The 26,060-nt window shown below is 41.6% G+C and overlaps 1 protein-coding gene across 1 annotated transcript in view; it reads right to left on the reverse strand.

The window, feature by feature from the left end:
• The window catches only part of LIX1 (limb and CNS expressed 1), a 103,611-nt gene extending 81,724 nt beyond the window's left edge, over positions 1 to 21,887 (reverse strand). The window contains exon 1 of the mRNA XM_066603021.1: positions 21,614 to 21,887. Within this exon, the coding sequence (XP_066459118.1) occupies positions 21,614 to 21,695 (82 nt within the window). The 5' untranslated portion in view covers positions 21,696 to 21,887. The remainder of the gene's footprint in view (positions 1 to 21,613) is intronic.
• Between the last annotated feature and the right edge of the window lie 4,173 nt (positions 21,888 to 26,060).

Genomic DNA, 26,060 nt, shown 5'->3' on the forward strand with positions numbered 1-26,060 from the left:
AGAGCCCTCCAGAAGTTTGGAAACACCACTTAAATGTAAAATTGGGAAGAAAGAGTAAAAAGTCTTGATGCTTTGGGATGTACGTGTTTATTGGACTAAAAACAGAACAAAAACAATTGAATCTTCCAACTGACTCTTGGAATCTGGAAAGAACTTCAGATTTCAGACTCCTGGAAATATCTGCCTGTATGACAGCTCTGCCTACTCTTGGCATGCGGTGGATCAACTTAACTCTTACAGTCGGGAAACGTTTCCATTCTTAGTGGAAAACCTCCCAGAGATGTTTCTCTCTAGCGATTTGAAACATGGGGTGTTTCCAAACTTTAGGAGGATACTGCACATAGTAATACATCACTACTGTAAATGCAGATCCGTTGATGAATGTGTAAGTATAGTGCAGGCTACTGATAAATCTTCAGGATCTGCAACTTGCTTCCATACATACAAATGAAGAGCATTATCTCTTTAGGCAAGAATAATTGATAATTGTGATGTTAACATTCCAAAGCTATATTCACACTGGGTGGTCGTGTCAATAATATTACACTGGAACTATATATTTGACTTGCCTTTTACCGCGCTTCTGTTGTGAATTACTGTTCTGAACCCATTTGTATCTACTGAGATCAGTGACATTTTTGTTGGTTACTAGAGATGAGCAAACGTACTTGGTAAGGGCAATTTCGCAATCAAGCACCGCGATTTTCGAGTACTTCACTACTCGGGTGAAAAGTACTCGGGTGCGCTGTGGGTGAGCGGGGGGTTGCAGAGGGGAGCTCTCTCTCTCTCTCCCTCTCCCCCCCACTCTCCTCTGCAACCCCCCGCCCCACAGCGCCCCCGAGTACTTTTCACCCGAGTAGTGAAGTACTCGAAAATCGCGGTGCTCGATTGCGAAATCGCCCTTATCGAGTACGTTCGCTCATCTCTATTTACCAAAGAGTCCTTATTTATTTGTCTGGAGTCCATTAAAAACCTTCATGTGCTTCTCTAAGCAGCACATACCACATTTGGGGCAAATGTTTAAAGGCAAACGGTCAGCTTGAAGATGCAGTCCATTCTGCAAGCATCATGTTATAGAGCAGGAAGAGCTGAGCAGATTCATATACAGCTCTGTAGGAAAAGACTTAGAAAAATGTATATTGTATTTGTTTTATTTAAATCCCTGCTCATTCTAGGAGTCCAGTGGGCGGTCCCATCAGTGATTGACAGCTATCTCTATGCACAGTCATACACAAATGGCTGTCAATCACAGATCCGCCCACTAGACTTTTAATCTGAGAATGGGTGAAATACAAGTTGTACTGAATCCTTTCCCATAAAACTATATAGGAATCTGCTCTGCTCTTCCTACTCCATAACATTATGCCTGCTGAATAGACTGTATTGTCAATGTGTCAAGTTCCTTTTAATATCGAAGTTTAAAAAAAAAAAAAAAAAAAATTGAGTCAAAATTGATATGTTTGCAACTGAATGCCAAATACAGCTGATCATACCATACATATCTATGAGTGACCTTTCACAAGACGACAGGTCATATTTTAGGCAGACCATAGTCTGCAATTGTCCATTATGAACGATTGTTTGTTCTTATTTCAATGATGGTCACCCAAAGGGAAAAAAAAAGTGGCCATATCAAGAAACTTTAAAAAAGGGGGTTGTCCAGGGCTATCCTCAAGCTAGGTTATCAATAGATGATAGGCAAGGGTCCACCAATGGGATAAACCACTGATCAGATGATTCCTGGTGCTGCTGTCACTGTGGTCAGTGCTGAAAGCAGATACTGCTGACAACATTGCAGTGGCCTGGTTTGGTACTGCAGGTACAACTATCACTGAATTCAATGGGAGCTGCGCCTGCCATACCAACCCAGGTTACTAAATTGGTATTGCAGGCGTAGCTGACCCTGGTATCAGGAGTCAGCAGATTGGTGGGGATCCCAAGTGGCAGACCCTTGCCGATCATCTATTGATGACATTACCTGTCGACAGGTCATTAATAGAAAAAACGCCCAAAGTCCCAAATAACCCCTTTAATCTGATTTGCACAGGCAGTTTTAATAGTTAGACAATGGTCTACATAAGCAACAGAAATAAATTGATGACCTGCCACAGTTCATCATCAAGAGCTGAACAAACAATGTAAGAAGCTTCTGCAAAACCAGGTCAACCATGACAGGAAAGCACTAAATAAGGGACATTCGTATGTATTTCCACAAATGCTGAGGACTTTTAATCATTAGTTTTCTGCCGTAGTTCTTCTGTGGAAACATTTCATAAAAATTCCCTACGGTGTCTATGATTTAGATCACGTCTCATTTTCTGTTATCTCCAAATGTCATAACAATTTACATACCTAACATTACAGCACAGTGAAAGATGAAGACCAAGGAACACATGGACGTATTTATCAGGGCCAAATAGGGTCACAACAAGAGATTCATATTCTTCAAAAAAAGAGAAGACAGTTCTAATGATAAAAGTGTTGTTACTCTTTGTCCCAGAGATGACTCAGGCTTTTCCTTTTTTGGCATTTTACCGTGAGATTTACGTAGGTGTGGTGCTCCAACTTGTGATATGGAATGTATTACCAGAAAATGACCAATCGCTTAAATCAAGTTTTTATGTTAGACATATTTTTTTTACATTTTTGGCCATTTCTTTTACTTTTCCATGTTAATATTTTAAAAAATGCTAATATCTTACAGTTGTCACACACAGTACTAAAACTAATGAGACTTACTGTTCTGCAAAGATCACCTCTCAAGCCATCTGATTACGGTCACAGACAGGATTAGGTAATGAGGTAATGCCTATATATAGATAACACAGGATCCACCATTTAAAGTTGGTAATGGTCACAGCTCACCTCCTCCCCCTCCTTGCACAGGAACCTCTGCACGGGTCATAGATCATGTCTAGAATACTTTCCCATATAAGTCAGAGTTCCCTCCAATCTATTTACCCTATGGTCAACGTGACTGCTATGTAGAACATGAACTATCAAATTATTATTGGGCTTCGTGACCAAACTGAAAATTACAAGATAATAGGATTTTTTGCAATATACAGAATGACGTGAGGGGGGGGGGGGGAGGGGAGTTTAAAAACACAAAGAAAACTTGATTTTAAAAATGACACATTCCCTAATAGGACATTTATCTGTTTCACAATGTCCCAGGCAACTGCACCACGCTTATGAAATACATGTGTACCTCATTGAAGGACTTATCCCACAAAATTAAAGGGGTTGTCCCGCGAAAGCAAGTGGGGTTATACACTTCTGTATGGCCATATTAATGCACTTTGTAATATACATCGTGCATGAAATATGAGCCATACAGAAGTTATATACTCACCTTCCCTGCGCTGGCGTCCCCGTCTCCATGGTGCCGTCTAATTTTAGCATCTAATCACCCGATTAGATGCGCTTGCGCAGAAGGGTCTTCTCCCTTCTGGTCGGTCTGGGCACGAGCGGCGTTCTGGCTCCGCCCCGTCACGTGTGCCGATTGCAGCCAATCAGGAGGCTGGAATCGGCAATGGACCACACAGAGCCCACGGTGCACCATGGGAGAAGACCCGTGGTGCATCGTGGGTGAAAATCCCGGCGGCCATCTTGGAGGAAAAGAAGGAAGAAGTTGTAGAGAGGGGATTCGGGCAAGTAAATTTTTTTTTTTAATTTCAACACATCCCTTGGGTTTGTCCTGCGCTGAACGGGGGGCCTATGCAAAAAAAAAGTTTCGGCGCGGGACAACCCCTTTAAGTTTTATATCCCCTGTCAATAGGGTATCTGTTTTCATCACGCCACTAAATCCCGCACCAGTTGGGAGAACGAGGGTCCAGAGTGTTCCGAATGATTGAATAGACAGCCACAACCGTGTTCCACTGCTCCATTCATTTCAATGGGACTATCAGAGATAGCCGAATACTGTTGTCTCTTAGTTCACTGCTCTGCATCCAATACCCCAGTATATGCTTTTTGGTGGGTGTTTTCCAATATATAGTACTTTTACCAAATTCATGTATGTTTATACATAATTTCTGTGAATATCCTGTGCAGCCAATAACATTTGCACCATTTGTTGCTTATAGTAAATTACAATGTTTACAAACAAGTATCTCAGATTACCAAACCACAGGTTAGATGTCCGACCGTGAACAAATCCACCATGATTGGTCTTTTATCCCACATGTGCAGGTCATGTAATATGAAAGTAATCTACACTCCAGGTCAGAGCTAGGGACATTTTCCAACAAGATGGTGGCCATCTTAAGACACTCACACTCCATACATGTCTTGCATAAGTAGTAGCTGTTATACTTCACTTTACTGAACAGCAAAATGGGAAAAATATGTAGGAGTAAATTTGTTACAGCAATTGATTTATTGTCCCTTCCTGACAGGTCTGTCTTAGCAAATACTTGTATTCTTTATAAACTAATAGTCCTGACCCAATAATAAGTTCATAGAAATCAGAATTGTGCTCTTCCTCTACTCCTCCTCCTGGAAATACGTGAGTAAATTGACAACAGGGTGTGTTTTTACTCACTTTGATACTGTCCCGAAAAAGTCATGACCGTATCAGTGTGTTTAAGTATACCAAAAATTGTTAAGGTGGAATGGTAACACACAGTTGGTATTTTATTCATATACTTCCTGGAAGAATAACAGAGGAACAGCACAATGAACAGTCCTAAGAAAATGCTCCAGAATTGTTCTTTTATGGGCAATGCAAGTATTTACTAATGTAAAATGAAAAAAGTTTGGTACGGTGTTAGCCAGTGGAGCAAAATGTGATTGTTTTCAGCATGAGAAACCAAGTAATCTTGTAGATAGGATACCTTTTAACCATTTCCAATCCACTGTCTGACCTCTGAAGGCATTCCGATTGAAGGCTGTACAGCTCTGATGTCAGAAAACGTCCGGCAGGATATTCTTACTAAATATGACTGGCCGCTCTGTTGTTGGGGGCCTCTCCAGCATGTCACATACCACAGTACTGGCCCTTGTGTAATGGCAGAAAAAGAAAGCCCCTTAGGAAACCATGAATCTAAAATTCGATTGCAAGGGGTTAATGGCCAACAAAAATACATGATGGTTTCCAACCTACTCAGGGTCCTTCCTCAGACATAATTAAATGGATCCGAAGATAGATAGATAGATAGATGCCTCTTCGGATCTTTTTCATTACGCCTGGGGAAGAACCCTGCGTAGGTTGGAAAGCTTGCTGTAACATCATGTATTTACTAATGTAAATACTAAGGAAAGCTGATCTTCAAAGATTTTCTATGATCGTTAAGGCAGGTCATCAACGTGTGACTTGTAGTGGTCTGATCCCATATATTCCCACAGTCTAAAAGAAGATGCATGCTGCCCTTCTCATCAATGCAACTGTGATCCTACGGCATGCATGAGGCTAATGTAGTGAATGGGTGGTAGCACTCAACTGCAAGCAACATGGCCCTTTGTTCTGCTGATTGGTGGGGGTATTAGGGCTTGGACATCACAAACCCCACATTTTGACCTATGTCATGTTGTAAGCAGGCTGAAAGGCATATTATTGCTAGTAGATTACAGAAACTTTTATAAGGGGATGTAGGTATTAAATCAAATTATACATACCGGACATTATATATTGTACATCAAATCTAAATCTTGATTGCCAACTGTTCGGCACTAGCTCTACTTTGGTCTTGTACACATCAGAGGGTGTATTGTCTCCATGAAATAATAAAGATCTGACTCTGGGAGATAATATCTTCCATTTAGAAAATCTTGGCTCCAGCGTCTGACTTTATTCTCTAAATGCATTCCTATAGATTCCATGCCATAGAAACAGTGCTGTGTGGTGATCTTTGTTATGAATGCTATGCTTTGATATGTCGGCCAAAAAGACTTTTGGTTTTCCTTCATAAACTATCTTTATGCATTATTTACGCGCCGTTACATTTCATGCCTCTGTTCATACACAAGTAAGAAATAAAAGAACCATGGAGGATCAGGAATGCCATTTAGATGTTTGACAATGGAATCTTTACTATTTGAAATACATAAAGTTATATAACAATCACATGTAAGGCTGCGCATCTGTAGAGATTGTAAGAAAGAAGATCCAGTGTAGAGAAATAGAATATTAGTTTTAATTACAAATAATGGAATTGTCCTACAATATAATATTTCTCTACTAGATCATGCAAAAGAAAAAGATAGTCATAATATTCTTGGTCGCAGGAGTCCAAAATAAAGTTAAAAAAAAAAGAAACAAATCTATTTCCTGGCTCCCCGCATCATGCAGTTCTGTCTTCCATGCCAGGTCTGTGGTTACAGGTTGCAGTCAGCCTATGTACGGCACATTACAGGCTGCTGCAGCCAGTCACGGATCTCAGTACTCAAAAACAGAGGTCTGCGATTGCCTGCAGCAGCCTGTGATGTCCCATATATAAGCTGCTGCAGACACAAGGGAGACCCCGGAGCTATTGGCACGGGAGATGCAGGGACCCAGGAGAGGTGAGCATAAACTTGTTTATTATTTTCTATCATAGGAACTTTTTTTTTTTTAAAGTGGTCTGGGATCACCCCTTTAATGATTGACAGCCATCTCTGTACCAGTGCCCATATAGAGACAGCTGTCAATCATGGAATAGAGATGCCCACTAGACTCTTAGACGCTGGCCCATTGAAAGCAATGGATTGGCATCACGCTCCTCTGCAACAGCTGTGGCAGGGGAAACTTTCATCCCCTGTGCCGTTACAGTGTTCAGTGATGAGGGGACTCCCCGCAGGGATTAACGGAACCTCTTTTTTAGGCATGCGCCGTTTTGCACTTCAAATTCCTCACATTTGAATGCTTCTATAGGAGCCCATTGGCTCTTTTAGAAGCGTGCATTAGGCGCGTGCAAAACACACGCTCGTCTGACCAAGGCCTAAGGAGGAAAACACACAGCTCTGAGCTCTGAAGGGGCTGAGAGGGTTGCAGGCCCGAGATCTGTGTAGACAAGTAAATGCCCCGAGTCTGACAGGGAGGACGCCTCTAGACTCACACCCTGGTGGGGTACGGTAAATGAACTGTGTTAATATTATGGCGCTGGGTCAATGTAGTGAGGGACATACAAGTGTATAGTCAGTGGTCAGCCGGCCAGGAGTTTATTTTGTGTCTTGGTGTACGCGCAGTTTAAAAAGAATGTGAACCATGGCTGTGTGCAATAAAGCTGGCAGACGCCAGAGGTTTAAAGACATCCGGTTGTCTAGAATGTATGTGAGTGGCATGATCCATCTTATATGAAGAAGATGGCGGTCCTTGTGAGTGACTAATCCCCAAGTTACCACTATATATATTTAATTCTGCTGAACTCCAAACAGGACAGGTTTTCTCTAAGTATTGTTGCCTGCACTAACTTTTGCCGGTGTAGCTGCAGTTAAATGGGATTTTAAAAAATGGCTCCATAAACATTACTTAGCATTTTTTGATAATTATTTCTTTTAAAAGAACAATGGGCCGTATGTCATAAATGAGTAATAAAGTGACATATATACAGGATGTAGACATTAGGCTGTATCTGCTGACATGTGGAAATAAGTATCTATTGAGGATGGGAAATGTACATGAACTCCAGAAGTTGCTGAGCTGGCCTTTGACATCTATCATCCCCTGGAGCAGGAGATGTACTAGAGGACTCTTATCAGCGACATAACTGATTTATATATAGGAGGTGCTAGCATAATAAAACACCTCACTCATTCTATCCTTCATATAAAGCAGCGCTGCCAAACTGGATTATTTATATCACTCTCCAAGAAGCCGCAACCCAGAAATTTACAATGGAGACCAGAGTGATAAAGGAGAGACCACAAGTGAAGCATTTGAGGCTGAAAATCCAATATGAAATCTATTACATAAAGAAATTCCATCGTGAAAGGGCTCCTAAGGCTAGATTACATTTCTTAAATCAATCAATGGCACATAATCAGTAAAACCATATCATTTAAACCTAAAAATCATAAGTGCACCCCGCTGCAGCTGGGTCCCATTACAAGCTGTAACTTAAAGCAAGATTCCGTAAAGTTGTTAAAATCTGACTTCAAACTACAGAACTTATTGCAGGAGTCCGTGTTATAACACTGCAATCTGGTAGCCACAAACCTCTGCTAGAGAGTTGCAATATTCTTCTTCTATTCCTAACACTGGGATGACGGGTGGTTTTTACAGAAAGGTTAGGCTATAGCCGAATTACACTAAGGCCCCCTTCACACAGACGTATGCAGAGAATAGAGACCACTAAATTAAATGGGTTAGTTCGCATGCACGCATTTCTCGCGCATTTCGGTCGGGCAAAAATTTTCCAGCGCATTTGCACACCAAAGTTCCCACAGAAGTCAATGTGGGGTGTGTAAATGCACGTGCAATACGCTAAGCGATGCGAAATGTGCTGCATAATTCTGCCGGAAAAAGAGCCCGTCATCACTGAACACTGTGACAGGGTGTTTGGTGATGAGGGGTTTCCCCTCAGTGATGAAGGAATTCCCTGCTGCAGCTGTCACTGCACCAGCAGAGGATCGTGATGTTCTCCCATTGCTTTCAATGGGGCAGGTGCTGCCGCCGCCCCATTGAATGCAATGGGATGAAGGGATTCCCTGCAGTTATGCGAGTCTGCTTTCACATGAAAGCGTCTTGCATCCATGGTTTTTATTTAGAAGATTTTTGGGAGCAATAAACAGTGAATCATGGCCAGATATTGCTCTCGCCAGTGTGCAGGAGCCCCAAGAAGGATGTCTAGGCAATTTGGTTCTACCTGTTAAATCCTGATCAGTACTTTGTGTGCTCTCCTGCTTTCCCGACTATTCTGACTTGTCCATCCTGAACATCTGTTACACTTATTGCTCCTGTTCTGTCAGCCCTGACCTCTTGCCTGACTCCCATACTGAAGTTTATGCGGCCTGCACTGACCTTGGCTAAGTCTCCTGGTTATGTCTTTGTTCACACTCTGTGCCTTGCTCTTGTGTAGCACCAGCTGCCACATATCAGACTACTTCCGCAAGTAACTGCATGCTCAGGAATGTAATATGTATACTTGCCCTTGTGTAGCTTTGTTTAAGTATTTATGGCCATGCAGTGGAGACCAGATCCAAATTCGTGGGGTGAAAGAGTGAAGACTTAGGTACTAGAGGTGATGCCTCCAAATTTAGCCTAATGTAAAAATAATATGTGGCGAAGCAAATCGACATCCGCTCGTTAAAATGCTATACTTTTGATGGATCTATTTTTTTCCCCACTTAGTCATCCCATCAGGACAACCCTTGTCAACATGCCCCATTAGGATGTCAAAAGGATACCCTCTATGAACCTGAATGGAGAGCAGCTGTGTAAGAGTGCCTCCTGCTATGGTGGACCCAATCCATTCATGCATTACATGTCTTTCATTCATGAAATAGCTGGATATACAGGGTTTGGACAAAAATATGAAAACACTGTATGAAATGCATGCTTTAGGTTACATGGGATCATAAATCATATTTCAATAAGACACGTAGAGACCGATTTAAAGTGGAGGTAATAAGACACAGGTGCTATCAGGCAGAAGTGAACATCTGCCCAAGCAACAAGGTACCATTGGTCAGGGGTTTGAGCCACTCAGCTGCTATTACCAGCTGTTCCCCAAAACCACCCAGAGCAGGGCAAGAGGTGAAGTAAACACAAATTTGGTGGGAAAGCTCTAAGTTAAATAGGGGTCAAAAGGTCAGCTCAGTACTAATAATGCATTTCTAAGGTGTTTCCATATTCTTGTCCACCCCTGTATTTTTGGTACACAGTTGATGTAGTGAAAAAAAAAGTTATCTGAGCAAAGTAATATATATTTTTATTAAGATTAATTAGACACTGAATTAAAACGGACTGTTACAGTTTGACAAAGAAAATGCTGCAAATGCAAATTTGAAACTGGCATCAGCTGTAGCAAACCTTGTGATAGGCCATACCATCAAGGCCATGGAAGTCTAGAGCCACCTGCACTGCATTCACTTATAGCATACTGTACAAAAAAGGGCTATACAACAAACAGTCATGAAATATAATAAGTGAGTCATTGTAGAAACAACCTATTAGCGCTTAACAGGTAGTTTAATCCAGACAGCGCGTAGCTGAATGCAGTTCTACTTCCCTGCAATGCCTGGTCTGCATTTGCACAGCGTTCTACTGAAAATCAAAAGCACATGGGCCGCTCGTATCTGGCTTTATAAGAACACAATGGAAACCAAACCTTTGAAGACTTTTTCTGAATTTTATATAGAAGGTGCTTTCAATTTAATTTATGGTACCAGTGTTCCTTGTTGCCCAGACTTTGGATGTACTCAGTGAATTTATTATATTTAATGATGATGTTCTGGCCTCTGCCCTGGTATGTAAAAGAGCAGTTATTGTGCATGATTATTGCTGGTGTGCATACTCATCATGCAGTAATAGGTCACATGAGCAAGATACTTGGAGAATCGGGTTGCTGACCACAACTGGAATATCCGTTGGTCACAATCCGCATCAGAGGAATAGGCTGGAGATGGAACATCTGTCATGCTCTATTAGTGCTAATCACACTGGGGTTCATTAAAGGAAAAGTATTATAATCTGTTTAGACGTAGGGTTTATTTTCCTTTTGTGGGCAGCACGGCATATGGAGATGATTTGGAGTGTGGAGAAAACATGCATGTTCAGCATACTTAGGTTCTAAAATAATGAATTTTTGGGTGCAGCCACTTTCGAGATGTTGGAGTGGTCTTGGACAATAACAGCAACCACATCAATGCTCTCACCTAAACTTAAAGTAAGGGCTCTTATACACTGGCGGTATTATTCCACCAGGATACAGCGCTGTTTGCCACTGCAGAGATCCGCACCACAATCTGCACAGCTCTATGTGAAATTACAGGCAGATTTAAGCCATTGATGATTCCACATCACAATTTGCATGTTAGCCATACAGATTTTGGTGCAGTATTTTCCACAGGACCACAAATTCTGCTGCACCCTAGTGAATAATTCCTTCTGTGTGAAAGCACCCTTAAAGGGGTTGTAACAAAAAGAGCTGTACTTGCGTATCCTCTGCTGCGGAGATCCGGCACTGTAGCTTTACCGTCCTCCCAGTGCCTTTTGTGAAAGAGGCCGACACAGGAAGTCACCTGGCTGCTGCAGCATCACTGTTCTCAACTCCTGGCATCATGGTGCCCAAGATGTGAGTGCTGATGCCAGGAGAACGAGTGGCGACGCTTCAGCCTCTGGCTGCAGTAGTTACCCATCTTCCAGTGACATTATCTGCCATTACAAACACCAGGACTTTGGCAGGACTGCAGCTGAATCACATCAGCAGAGGTAGGATAAGTACAGATGCAACTATTGGGGAATGTTGTCCGCTTCACTTCTGATTAACTGGTTTTATAGTCAGGACATGTTAAGAATTAGCATCTTTGTAGTAGATCATTACAATCTATTTTACTGTTTTCACTTAATTTTTAGTTTAGATATCTTTTTGATTCCAAAAAACTTCAAACAACTTACCGCTGACGGATCGGGGTCTATTTTTCACATTTCATACTAATATAATATGGCTGGACTGTGAGTTTAGAACATGGGTGCACAACCTGCTACCCAGGGGCCACATGTGCCCTGTGAATACCATTTTGTGCCTCAAAACATCAGGCCACAGATCCTTCTGATGCAGAGAGTTGATTAGGGTCATTAGATGGCAGCATCGCTCTCCCTTCCTTGCACTGATCATAGATCTCAGTGCAGGACATGGAAGATGCATGTGATCAGCTACAAGATATCACATAAATGACTGATTGGTGGAGTTTGTTTATGTGCATGCATGCGCTTTCTCCATTGTAATTTATAGTAATGCCTTATAACGTCCATAAACTACAGTGTAAACAACCATGTACATGTGTAGGCACAAATATCTCCTTTCCTAGGTTGTCAAACAGGGGAGGAATGGAATTTGATATTTAAGGCATACACTGTCAATACGCTATAAAAGTATTTATCCAATGGGAGCACCTCTTTAAATTTTTCGCAGCTCTTGGGGAGTGATACATTTTGACAATGTCTCCCTGGGACAATAAAAAGACTGTCCACTCCAGGCTTAGCTGAATACTAACATTACAAAGACATTTCCGTTCTGCTTGTTAACACATGAAAGTACAAACAAAACCATTAGAAAAGGCCATAAGATCCTTTAGTAGTACGCTGTATATCCAAGGTGAGGAGCAGCACAGACATTATACAAGTGGATTAGTTTGAGAAATCTTCAGAACTGAAATGTTGCAAGAGGTGAAATAAAGAGGTTGTTCACATTGGATGTGCCGTGTCCTCCATTACTATTTGGTTTCCTGAAAAATATGCTAGATTTTATGAATGCCGACTTTGTAACCAAGGTTAGCTCAAGACAGAAATTATTATCCCGTTCAATGCAAATATACAATACAATCATTAAATTACTGCAAGTATCCACTATGTTGCCTGGGAGGTGGGTGGTTACAGGTAGCAAGCTCCTAGCGCATTCCGCACCTGTTCTCTAGAACCTGCTACCGCAGGCAATCAGGTTAATTCTGAACGCCCACACAGTTTAAAGTGTGCCCTAAATACACATCTTTTTAGGTATGCCTACCCTATTTGCTAATCTAAACTCTTCCCCATCTACCCTAATTCTACAGCCCCCTTTTTCCCACTGTATCACTCACGCACCCTATCGCGCCTCTTATCTGCATATACACCAAAACGACTGGTATACCACTCACACAGCTGTGTATAATATATATATATATTAGTACCCTATGTGTATACTTCCTTGTAATCTGAAAACTCTGGCAAACAGGGCCTTCACCCCTATTGTTCAAGCTTGCTTATTTATTACTGTACATTATAACTTATTTTGTGTAGGTTTCCCCTGATTTCTAAAGCACTGCAGAATAGGTTGGTGCTATTCAAATAAAGATTATTGCTCCTTCTAATCCATCCAAAATATCATGCATGAAGGCCATTTTCCAGCTTCCTGATGGTATGAATTTTGTGTACATCTTCTTGCCTTTTCAAGAGCTTCCACTCATATGTCCCAGATTTCTCCTGTGCTGCACCAGTACTCTGGAATACTCTTCCTCTCATTATCAGTATACACTCTGTTGACACTAAACACAATGCTTTATACTCCTTGAATATAGTACATTCATTTTCACTCACCACCATTCTGCTACTCTTCTCCATTCTCTTATACTTCTAGCACTCTATATACACCTTGTATTCACTAACTGTGCTTTTGCATTTGTTTATTTTATACACCAAGGATTATGTTGGTGTTATATAAAGAATCGGCTTTGTAATGCACCGATTGTATACTGTCCAATAAGAACTAAGGAATGGTACTTTTTAGTTCAAGTTCCCCTCCTTTGTTACTACTAAATCTATATAATTTATTATTAGAGATGAGCGAGCATACTCGCTAAGGTAAAAACTACTCGAGCTAGTAGTGCCTTATGTGATTACCTGCCCGCTCGTCTCTAAAGATTCGGGTGCCGGAGGGGGAGAGCGGTGAGTTGCGGGTGTGAGCAGGGGGGAGAGAGTGAGAGATCTCCCCCCCGTTCCTCTTCGCTCTCCCCCGCAGCTCCCCGCCCCCCACCGGCACCCGAATCTTTAGAGACGAGCGGGAAGGTACTCGCATAAGGCACTACTTGCTCGAGTAGTTTGCCTTAGCGAGTATGCTCGCTCATCTCTATTTATTATATGTCTTCAAATAAGTATATATGCTACTTTAATATACTGCCTCCTACGAAGTATATCGGCCAAATTGTAATGTTGCCATTAAAATCCATCAATCAGATATTTCAACAGAAAATAACCCCCATAGTAATACCTAAATAATAGCCTACAGTCAAAGCTTACTACTGTACTTCAAGAAATGAAACAATTGGCTATCAGCACCATGGGCAGGGATTCTTCTCCTCTAGTAGAGTTCAGAAGAGGAAATCAAGAATATAGACTAGAATTACAAGTATACAAGACTATATCTCTGTATACTAAGGAGTACTTTTTTTAAAATAACTGTAACAACTGATCAAAGAACACAAGCTGAGGTTAGGTTTTGTCATAGGCCTTATTTTACTCACTGTATGCAATACGACTAAATATGAAGACTTCATTCAAGCACAGTAGAATGATGTCCATTTTATCAATCATGTTCCTTGAAGAAAACTATCATCAGTCTCATGGACCAAATTTTGATAAATGGATCGGGTATTTAATCCATATCTATTGCTAATAGACGACCCACAAAACATGCAGTCATGCAACAGCCATTCTGATATAGTTGTGGAATCACATATAAAAACATTAGCAACAGAATATAGTGTTCCGAGCTCAGCAACTAGTCATAGGAGGCCAGCTTTCTATTCAGCCTGCCTTCATCAATTCCGTTCTGAAAGCATTTTCATCACAATTACTGCTCATCAAGAGATCAATGAATTACGTTGCCCTGGCCAAGTAGCAGAAGCTAAGTCTGCATATAACTTTTCAAATGTTGGCTGAAGTGATATAAAGTATAAAAGTTTTTGGCTCAATGTAAACTATTTGGAATAATGGAAGTGATGAATTAGGAATGGTGATGCTGGAAGAATGTATCATTTGGTGGAGTAAGGACAGTGAACTGGGTTTCTCTTCAAGGTTTCACCTAGGCATCTAACTTTTAATGAAAAGTGAATCCAGCCATACAAAATACATTAGAGAAGATGACACAAAAACAGATTCAATACTTTAAAAAAACATCCAAGTTGGCATTGGCCATGGCAATTGTATAGTTACCAATTCTTCCAACAAAAAACAGCTGATGCAAAAAAAATTCCTTTCTGTCTTGTGTTATTTCACTAAGCAATTAAGTTTTGGAGAGATACGGTCTCTCTTTTTGGAGAGCGCCAAGTAGACATGAGGAGACTTATAAGCCATGCAATGCTCCTCTGGGAAATTTTGGCAAACAAATGGAGGATGGTATAATGCCTCTGCAGTGCCACTTATTGGAAGGTAGCTTTACTTTAAAGGGGTGGTCTCGCGAAACCAAGTGGGGTTATACACTTCCGTATGGCCATATTAATGCACTTTGTAATGTACATCGTGCATTAAATATGAGCCATACAGAAGTTATTCCACTTACCTGTTCCGTTGCTAGCGTCCTCGTCTCCATGGTTCCGTCTAAATTCGCTGGCAGCTTGCTTTTTTAGACGCGCTTGCGCAGTCCGGTCTTCTCCTTCCAGCACGAGCCGCTTCAGTGTGCTCCCCGCTACAGCTCTTCTGCGCATGCGCAGACGAGCTGTCACTGCTCGGGAGCGCGCTGGAGCGGCCTGTTAGAGGAAGGTGCAGAAACTGGAGCTGTCGTCCTGAGAAGCCGCCCAGGTGTCCAGCTGTCCCGAGAAGCCGCCCAGGTAAGTGATGGGTCGGGGGTGATGTTCACTGACAGGTGAAGGCCCCGGAGCCCAGCGCTGGGCTCCGGAACCTAGCGCTGGGCTCCGGAACCTAGCGCTGGGCTCCGGAACCTAGCGCTGGGCTCCGGGGCCTTCACCTGGGCTGAGGGTGTAGCGCTGGGGAGCCGGGAGCGTAGCGCTGGGGAGCCGGGAGCGTAGCGCTGGGGAGGCGGGGGCTAGCGCCGGTTACCTGCTGCCTGGCGGTGGGTGACTGGTCGGCGGCTGCGGTGGGTCCGGTCGGCGGCTGTGGGGCGTCGTGTTGTCATGGAGACACAGCTGGCAGCGTCTCGGGAGCGCGCACGTCGGGCTGCAGCGAGCGACGGGAAAAGAGCCGGCGGCCATCTTGGGGAAACTTTTATAAGTTGCTGAAACGCTGGAACGGTAAGTACAAACCAGCTAGAAATGTCATTTACAGGGGGGCTTAGTAATGTATGCTTAATGGGGGGGACTGGGCAAAAAAAAAAAATTCACTGCTTCCTCGAGACATCTCCTTTAAGTCAGTATCTGACCAATGTCAAGGTTGTACATTGACATATACAGCAGCTTCCTTGCAATAGATGCATTTTACAATCTCTCATTTGCATACCAAATTTCCCAGAGGAGCATGCATGGCTTTAAAAGTCTCTTCGCATCTACTTAGTACTCTCGTTATGGAGAAACAGTACCCCTCCCAACCCACATCACAGGTTTTTTACATAGCCACCAACCAACTGCACACCAATGAGGGCAAAAAATGTGAAACTGCCTGTCTGAACATGGTTATCCTTTACTTCATGTTATCTTGTTCTTAGTCAATGTAAAAGGCTGGACATTGAGTTATAGGGGGCTACTTTTCAATAGGTGGTGTCACAGAGGAATTGTACCGTCTCCCATTTGTATCACTGGTAACTCAACAGAATAGCTAAACCTCACTGACCAAAGAGCATGTCTCAGAATCTTGTTGTAAAGACTTCTTAGAAGAACAGTTAAACCAGTTACATCAGTAAAGGTTTTTATATGATCCACAATCCATCAAAAACAATAAAAAGAACTATGTAATAATAATAATAAAAAAAAAAAATCCTACCCACATTCTGAGAGCTCTAACTTTTTTATTTCTCCATCGATGCAGCCATATAAGTGCTTGATTTTTTGTATAAAAACAGCAATACTTCACTACTGCAGTATATTACTGACAGTCAGCATGGACTAATAAGTGTACTGAGATGACAGACCTGGGGGCTATTGTTAAGCCATGAGAGGTAACAGAGGGAATCAATCACCTCTCCCTGTCTAACCACTTAGATGCCACAGTTACTCAAATGAGTTAAACATCTGGGATCGGGATTTGCTCTGATCTTGACCATTACAGCAGAGTCACCTGTAATTTACAGCTTCTAATTCAGGAATATTCTTTGGTCATCCTACAAACAATATATATGAGATCTATCCATAGATTTGCAATAACATTCAAGTTTGGAAACTGTGAAGACCATTCCAGAACCTTCATTTTCTTTTTAAGTAGTTGAAAGTTGATTTTTAAAGTATATTTTGGATCAGTGTCTTGTTGTAATATGCAACAACATTTCAGCTTCAGTCTCTTTACTGACTGTGGAACATTGGCATCCAGAACTTAGTAGAATCCAACATTTACTACACGCCAATAGTTGGGTTTAATTTTTCCACTATGATAAATTCAGCAACTAAACAGTAATTGTCCTTTGCAATTTGGAAAAATATGTCATACAGTTGAAATTTCCCCATAAGGCCACCTTTATAAAAAGACCCCTTCCATGAAAAACAGACATATTTGCAATCACAGTGACCCACTAGACCACATCTCATTCTGACCAGTGTTCTTTTTTGAACACTTTTTTTTGCTGACTGCGTTAAAGGAATTTTCCAGAACTTCAATATTGATGACCTATCCTTAGGACAGGTCATCTATATCTGATCAATGGTGGTCTGCCAAGCTGGACCCCTGCCAATCCTCTGTTTGAAGCACTCCAGTGAGGGCCATAGCCTTTCCACTGCATACCAGACACAGTGCTGTACATTTTGTACAGGTGGTCCCTGGTATAGCAGCTCAATTGCATTCACATGAATGGGTCTAAGCTGCTCTCAGTCCACATGACAAAAATGTACACAACGTTTCTGGCCTGAGAATAGGCTGCAGCGTTCACTCAAGTGCTGCAGTTTCTTCAATCAGCTGATTGGCAAGGGTCCTGAGTAGCGGACCCCCATCGATCAAGTATTGATGAGTTATTTTAAGGATGAGTCAACAATTTAACAATATTAGAGTCCAGAATAATCCCTTTTAAACACTTTATCAGGATATCAAGCTGGAAAATGGCTCCCATGAGGAGCTACAATGCTGGGGTAAAACCATGGTGGAATAAACCTTGCATTGAAGATATTAGAGCACTGCTTCTTGTTTTGCGTGCAAGCTGTTGGATTGCGTAAAATCCTTGGTTGCCTCCTTGTGGAGATATATATGCATGTATAGCATCATTGACTATTTACCCATTGACGCCTTTCTGGCTGTATAAACCAGCAGATTTCCTTAGCAGTAACAACTGAACATTGGGGGCTGGAGAAGCAGGACCACTGGTGATCAGCTCAGTGCCAGTGCTGCAGCTTTTTTCTGAGAGGGCTTGCATTTATGCCTCTACAATTAATATAGCTGATAGGGTAAATTTATTTTGATTTGTGTTTTATGCATTGGTTTTAATCCAGATTACACAGCAGTGAAGTTTGCCAGATTTATTAAGAAGCACACACCTCATTTTAAATTTGGAGCATCTGCGTACAGTCCATACGCCAGAAAATACAATCTAAGTCAGCTGTGAGCTGGCATAGGTTTCCACTAAAATTTGTCAGACACTGTAGTAAATGATAGTAAAAGGGTGTGGCCAACCATGGCTCAAGAGACTTACTAAGTCCCACCCATTTTTAGAAAAGAGGAGTGCAAAAAAGGTTTAAAACTTGCACATATTCCACAAGTACAAAAAAAATGTGACTTTTTATCCCTAAAAACTGGCATACCTTACTACATAGATTCCCTCTACAGAGTATATAAACTTGGTTATGCACGCTCCCGGTCAATGTGGACCACAAATCAAGCTCTCTTTATGGAGTTAATATGTGCACATAATCACTGTATGGATAGGTGGTAAAGGCTGTACAGTATAAGAATGACTGTATGGAAAAGCATTTTTAATCCCACTTCATAAAATATTGCCCCTGTGATTATATTGACATGGGAAGCATAGTAGAAAATGTATACACTCTTTGTTCTGTGACTACAACAAAACCAATCTTAAGATTATTCACATTAGCCATAACCTGTCAATCAATATCAAGGATGCTAGTCTGATTTGTAAATTGGCCAAAAAAAATTTGGATGATGACGATGTGCATGCATTTTTTTTGTGCCAAGATCCACTGCAGATGGCAATCTACAAGTGCAGACACTGTTCATTTGAAAAGCACATTTGCCCCATAGTATAGACAGTGAAGGGGGACATATAACTGCTTGTTCACTGCTAACAAAACCACTTAGAACTGCAGTAGAGGTTATCTAACAAATTCCAAAATCTCCTTGTGATTATGAGATCCTTCCCTTTTCTGACAGCCATGGATCAAACTCTAGGAGGACAAGAATGGGTAGATGCCAGATGGTGTCAGTTAGGCTTCTGTGCTAGTAAAAAGGGTGCACAATCAATAAATGAATGTATACAGTACTGCTGGCTACCACAGCCTGCAATTTAAGGGGTTCTTGCTGTCTGCAAACCACATCAGATGTCAGCAAAGCCATTAAGATATAGTATCACTTCTTATGTGTGTCAGAGGCAGATGGTGACTTAGAAAATCCCTTTTGCAGTGTGGGGTAGCAGGGCTACTTCCATTATATTTATATGGTCCACAATCCATCAACATATGGCATACATGACATCACTGTTCTTTCCTAAGAAGAAAGCATTGCTCACTTAACATCATGAAATATTAAATTTGCAGAGTATCTGTTACATATTGTTATGTGCAGTATGTCCTATGAGAAGATCTGGTCAATGGCACCCCCTGTTGCCCCGTGGACAGCATGATATGCAGAGTTTACACAACCTTTTCCCACTTCTGGGTGATTCAACCATTTCTACTTTTTCATACATTTGTGATATATATTACTTCTATCCACCCTGGTCTCTGAAAGTGGCTTTATTTACCGTTTTGTATATAGAGGAAGTATGTCTGACAATGTTGTACAAAGATGGTCATCCATAGACAGATAAAATATCCACAAATTAGACAAACATTCTGAGCATTTCTCTTTGAACCACATACATGTAAACATATCCTGTTATTTCCCACAGTAGAACTGCCCCAGGCATAGTATTCCTATATTACATTGCCATACACTGGAAATTCTAGCTGATTGTTGATGCAAGCTACAAGTGTCATCAACCAGTACATTTCTTGAATGCTAAATTCCATTTCCAATGGTCAGAACTACTAGCCCCTCTATGACCACCTTCACTGTAAACCCAGATTGTGGGAGTCTTGTAAAGAATGCACTGGCTGCATAAACACCAAGGACCCTCTCCCACTTTCAGCCTGGGGGCATGAGGATATTACTATTTAATAGGTACAATAAGAACATGTTTACTTACTAAACCTACTTTAATGAATTTCTCATCTTTCTATTTATTTAAGGACAATGTAAATCAAGGCTACCCAGAAATGAAAGGTTAAACAGTAACTCAGCAATTCTGTATCTGCAGTTCTGTACAGAAGTTTTAGACAGGTGTGGAAAAAATGCTGCAAAGTAAGAATTTTCTTTAACAATAGAAGACATTTGATTCCAAAATTACTCTGCAGCAGGACAGCATCTCCAGACATACAGCCAATGTCCTTAACAACTATCTTCAAAGAAGATCAGGGGGTCCTGGAAGTAATGATATAGCTGGTCTCCACGACATCATGAGTCTGTCTGGGATTACATAGAGACAGAAGGATTTGAGCAAGCCTACATCCACAGATCTGTGGTTAGTTCTCCAAGATGTTTGAAAAACCTCCCTACTAAGTTCCTTTAAAAACTGTGTGCAAGTGTACCTTGCAGAATTAATGCTGTTTGGAACACAAAAGGGTGGTCCCACCAAGTATTGATTTGATTTAATTTCTCTTTTGTTAATTAATAAAACAAATAAATAACACCCATTTTTGAAAACATTCTTACTTTGCAGCATTCTTTCCTACACCTGCCTAAAACCTTTGCCTAGTGCTGTATGCTAGTAGAATGGCCACCAAACAGTTTAGGAATAAAAAACTCTGGTAGGTGAAACCTTTGTAGTACTAGTGCAACTACAAGTACCAGCGCAACCTGCCAGGGACACAGCCACAGGCTGCTGTGCTCTTAGGACAATTATGGCTTGTGTGAAGAAAGGAGCCAGAAAAGGATCTACAATGTGTCCAAAATGATTACGTTATAGAAGCCATTGAATCACAACAAAATACCACAAACCACAGCTAGAGTAAATTGCTATATGAATATATGAGAACAAGTAAATAAACGATTGGATTATGTATACAGTTCGGTGCTTGGTTTTCTCACAATTGCTAAGACTCCTGGTAGGCAGGGCATGCTTGCATTTGTAGTTTTACACAAGCTATGTTAATAGGAACTACAAGTATCTGCTAACCTATTCTTATTTATAAAGTTGAAGTTACAACAGTACATCATAACACAAAGTATCAATCCCCTATAATAAATTAGACACATAAGCCTGCTTTGATCGTTCCCTACATACAGACATGTACCTTGTATGTATCAACAGACTGGCACTTCTAGTTGCACACCTGTGCAAGCCTATTCCAGCTGCATGGCTACAGTACCAGCTGCTCATTCCTACTACTGTGTTATATATATATACACATACATACATACAGTCTGTATTGCCTCCAGGTAAGCTACTGTAAGCAGTCCTCAATATTATATAACCATCTACACTTACACCAAGTGACTTCTAGTTAATGTTACAGGCACATCAATGTTGCAGCTCCAAAAATTGTATCCATGTAAGTAATCACATTGTAATCAGGGTGCAGCACAAGTTGTCACACAAAGCAAGTTTGAGAAGTTTAGGGTCATACTTACAGTCTTTGAACACCATGCTAGGGTCACTCTGTGGCAGCACCTGGGTGATCAGGAGTTGCAGAGAGTCTAAGGTCCTATCCATGTTAGCTGTGTCCCCTTCTTGCAGCTGCAGGCACTGTACACTGTCCTCATGCCTGGATTATCCCATCTCTGCACCGAATGTGTGCAGTTCATTGATGCAGTGGATTAAAGAGAACTCTCTTTTAACATCTGCCAATCAGGCATTGGCCAGAATCTAAAGCCCCTCAGGGGGTCCTCCTCCCTGGCTTGCTTATCTTTGTTGTAGGCTGAGCTAATTAGCTGTATGACTGGCCTGACAGATCCATTCCCACTGCTTCTCCCTGTGAAACACACCCACCTACAGGCCAGCCAGAGCAAGCAGCAATAGCACAGGCATTCCTCTATTCACACACTCCCCATACAGCAGGAAACAAGCAGCCATTATTTCATTTTACTTCTTCTCTTTTTTTAAGTTTGGATTTATTTGTTTTACTTTTAATCATGTAACGTTCATACAATTTATTTGGGAGAACATTACATCACGTTATTACATTGCATCATTTTGATAGTAAATAATATGAATAGCTTATGGTCATTTATATAAAACGGAGTTCAAGGGATGCAGAACAAGGGAGCTGGGCATGGCAATTGTATTTGAGGCCAGTACAGGGAATTTGGTTCCAAGATCAACGTTATGTCTATTCTAAAGAAGGGGAAAAAGCTAAAAACTTTTACTAGTACTTTTAGTACAGCAAGGACTCATTCATTCCAACGGAAATGCGCACCATTTGTGTGTGTTGCATGCGTTTTTGATGCGTGTGTGCATTTTTTATGTCCATATTGCAGTTGTTTTCACTGCGCTTTGAATGACTTTAAGGTCTCGTTCAAACAAACGTATTTTAGCGTGTTTTTGTGCTTGGAAAAATCCAGCTTGCCAAAAGCGGAGAATAGAACCCATTGATTTCAATGGGTTCATTCTCAGTTTTTTTTTTATTTGCGTGCACGATTCTCAAGGTTGCAAAAAAATATGACCTGCTCCATTTTGTGTGCATTTGCAAAGAGGCCCATAGAGGTCTATGGGAGGTGTGCAAATGGACACCTATGCACGCATGGGTATGCGCAAAACTCGACGCATACCCGCAAACACTGGCATCAAGTTTGGCTTAATAGCCATCTCAATCAAGGCGGGGTCCATGTAAAGTAGCAGGGCTTGGGCAAATACACACAATATTTGCGCAGGCATACGCAGAAAGAACACTCATTCTCGGACCCAGATTACGGATCATGATTCATTAAGTAAGCCTGATAGTGTTGTTGCAGGTTGGGGGCAGAGTTACCAACCTGTTATTTTATTTTTCCGGATAGTTTATACAGAATCATGGACAGCCAAAATGTTCACGGACAAACTGGAAAACCATAAAGATAAGTAATATTGGTCTATACTGTCAGTCAGATTACTAATGAGAACACATATGAACAGCAACATATACTGTATTGCCACAGGTCCATAATATGGATCCATAACACAGACTTGTTACAGATAATGGCCATTTCACACTACGGTTTTTGCTTTCCATCTAGCTGTTCTGTTGTGGGAGCAACAAAATGGAAAAAAAACACTTCAGTTTTCCTGCCCATAGACATGCTCCCTAATTTTCTATCTCCATTATGTTTTTTACACTGGAAGAAAAACGTAGACTGTTTCTGATTCAAATATTATAATAGGTCCGTTTTTTTACATTGTAGCCAATGGAAGACTGTTTTCATCAGTTTTTCCTTTCCGTTTTTGTATCAGGTTTTATTTCTGAGCTTGCGCAGTGGGCAGGAAAAACACTGAGGCAAAACGGATAAAAGTAGCACGTACTACTTTTTTAAAACACGGCTGTGAAAAATACAGCCAGGTGAATAGATACATAGATTTACATTATGTCTGTATTGCTGTCCCAATAACACGGACCAAATACGGAGTAAAAATACGCTTGTCTGAAAGCAGTCTCTCCTCCAATGGGAGGGGGCGGGACAGGGGAGGAGCTAAGCTTAAATAAATGAAATATTTCATATGCACCTAAGTATAGCAACATGTATAATAAAGTCACCATGTTATTACTATGTTATCACAGATAGTGAGCAGCTTTGCAAAAAAAAGTCCCTCAAGGGACATCTGCAAGTAGTAAACCAGTTGCATAGCGGAGAAGCTGATGTGGCATCAGGCTATACATATCTCCTCGCTGCTCAGTCTGCCTCACCAGCCCTGAAATCAGCCTTTCAAACTACAGTGCACCGTATGGAAATGATGCTAGAACGGTGCAATAGGTGGTCCATTTCTGGATAGTGGTCCCAGGTTTTCTCCAGTAAGTGATCGTCTACGCCTCCCACTGGCTCTTGATTGATGGTTCAAGTATAATGCCAGCAGTCAATCAAGAGCGGGGATAGGGTGTTGGCAATCACCTACCGCAGAAAACCCAAGACCACCCTCTAGCAACAGGATAACGCATCAGACCACTCTAGTGTCTTTTACATCTGATGTGTGGCGGTTATACAAGTGGTATTATGGCTCTCCTGAGACAGGCTGAAATGTGTAGCCTATCCCCCAATCAGTGCTATTGCTATGCTATTGGATTAGTAGCTGAAGGGATGCTGACAGGTATCCTTTCATATAAAACGAAAAGTACTATGCATAAGCATTATATGCGTTCGGGGAGCAGGAACGGGGAATCCCCACGGCCGAACAGCTTCGTCTCTGGACGGAACAGTGATGGACAGAACCCTTTGACTATAATAGGGTCTGTCTTCTTTCTGCCCAGCTGGCCGGCTTATGGATGGAAGAAAAAGCATTGCATGCAATGCTTTTTTCTTCAAGTTTTTTAAGCTGGATCTGTGACGGAACCGCTGACCGGAGGTTGCAACATAGATGTGAAACCGGCCTTACAGTTACGTCTGTGAAAAAACAAAATGTCATGGCTGTATTGCTGGCTGAATTTAGCCCTGAGATCCTATCAATGATGGGTGCTCACGCTAATGATGGTTTCCGATGTCACCATTACTTTAGTCTCCCGCTACCCCTATATGAGAGGAGCGCTCCCTACACTGTGCTGACACCAGTGAAACATCAGGACTGTGAAGCTGATTGGAGCAGGGGGGCACAATTTGTGACATCCCTCACTAGAATCTACTTGGCCAACCCATTCTTATGAGAAGCCATAGAGAAACATGGATTTTTCCCCCACTTTTGCTTAACCTGACCACAGGGAGGGAGTTAGAAAGACTACTCGGCGCCCTCATTGAGCAATCCCTTTTATCCCAGAATTGACTCTCTTCAATAAAATATCTGAAACTAATATTGGACATCCAGCTTTTACTGTACAAATACCACAGCGGCAAAAATAACATGAAAATATACCCTGAAAACCAAATCACATAATTTTATAAACAGCGGTGTGCATCTGGGTGTAACCTGTGGTGAACATGATGTCCAGAATTGTATAATGACGGGTGGTATGTGAGGGTTCTTTCACAAATATAATACTTTTGAAATTCCACAAGAAACCATCATAGTTACTTAAGGCTGTATTTACACAGGTGAGCACAATATTACACTTGTAAAAATATATAAAAACCAATCACAGAAAATGGCCGTTACTTACTGAGTGAGGAGTGCATATAGATGCATCCTCCTCTCATCATGCAGGTAGCTGACTACCAAATGGAGGAGCCAATAACACCTGTGCAGGACACCGATGAGACAGCCACTCACACTGCCTCCTGATAATGAGGGGGGTGGATGCTTGGTGTACACTCCCACACATAGTGGATACAGGGTGCCAGACCATTCTGATATATGTAGTTCACCATGCAGACCAGCAACCTATTAATGACGCCATGATAATTCGGCGGGTTGCCCTGCATATCCATCAGTGAACCACATTGGTACTGCCACCCTGGGCTCCCCCTGGAGTCTTAAAGCCACACTGCATGTGAATGATAGATAATAAATGCAAGGCATTGGTTGGATGTTGGCCAAGATACATGAGCCCACTAACCACTTCACGGTTCCTTGCGTTGTAGTGGGTCCCTACACTAATATAAATGCATCACAGAAGGGGAAATAAAAAATTAAAAACAATCACAGAAAAATGGCCGTTACTTACTGACTGAGGAGTGCATATAGATGCATCCTCCTCTCATCATGCAGGTAGCTGACTACCAAATCTGTGATGTTCTAATTGACATGAATGGGAGCTACAGAAACAGCATGGCACAGCATGCTACACTGTTTCCATAACTCCCAGTTGTAAATGCAGAGTAGCTTGTTGTGATACGCTGCTTTAATAGTGCAGCTCTCATTGAACTGAATGTGAGCTAAGTGCTTGGACTTTTCAGAAGGTGTCCAGAACAGAGCACCCTGGTTTTCCCATTTCAACCATGAAAATCAGAGATAGGAATACCC

Source organism: Eleutherodactylus coqui, chromosome 5 (genome assembly GCF_035609145.1).
Source record: "Eleutherodactylus coqui strain aEleCoq1 chromosome 5, aEleCoq1.hap1, whole genome shotgun sequence".
Lineage (NCBI taxonomy): Eukaryota > Metazoa > Chordata > Amphibia > Anura > Eleutherodactylidae > Eleutherodactylus > Eleutherodactylus coqui.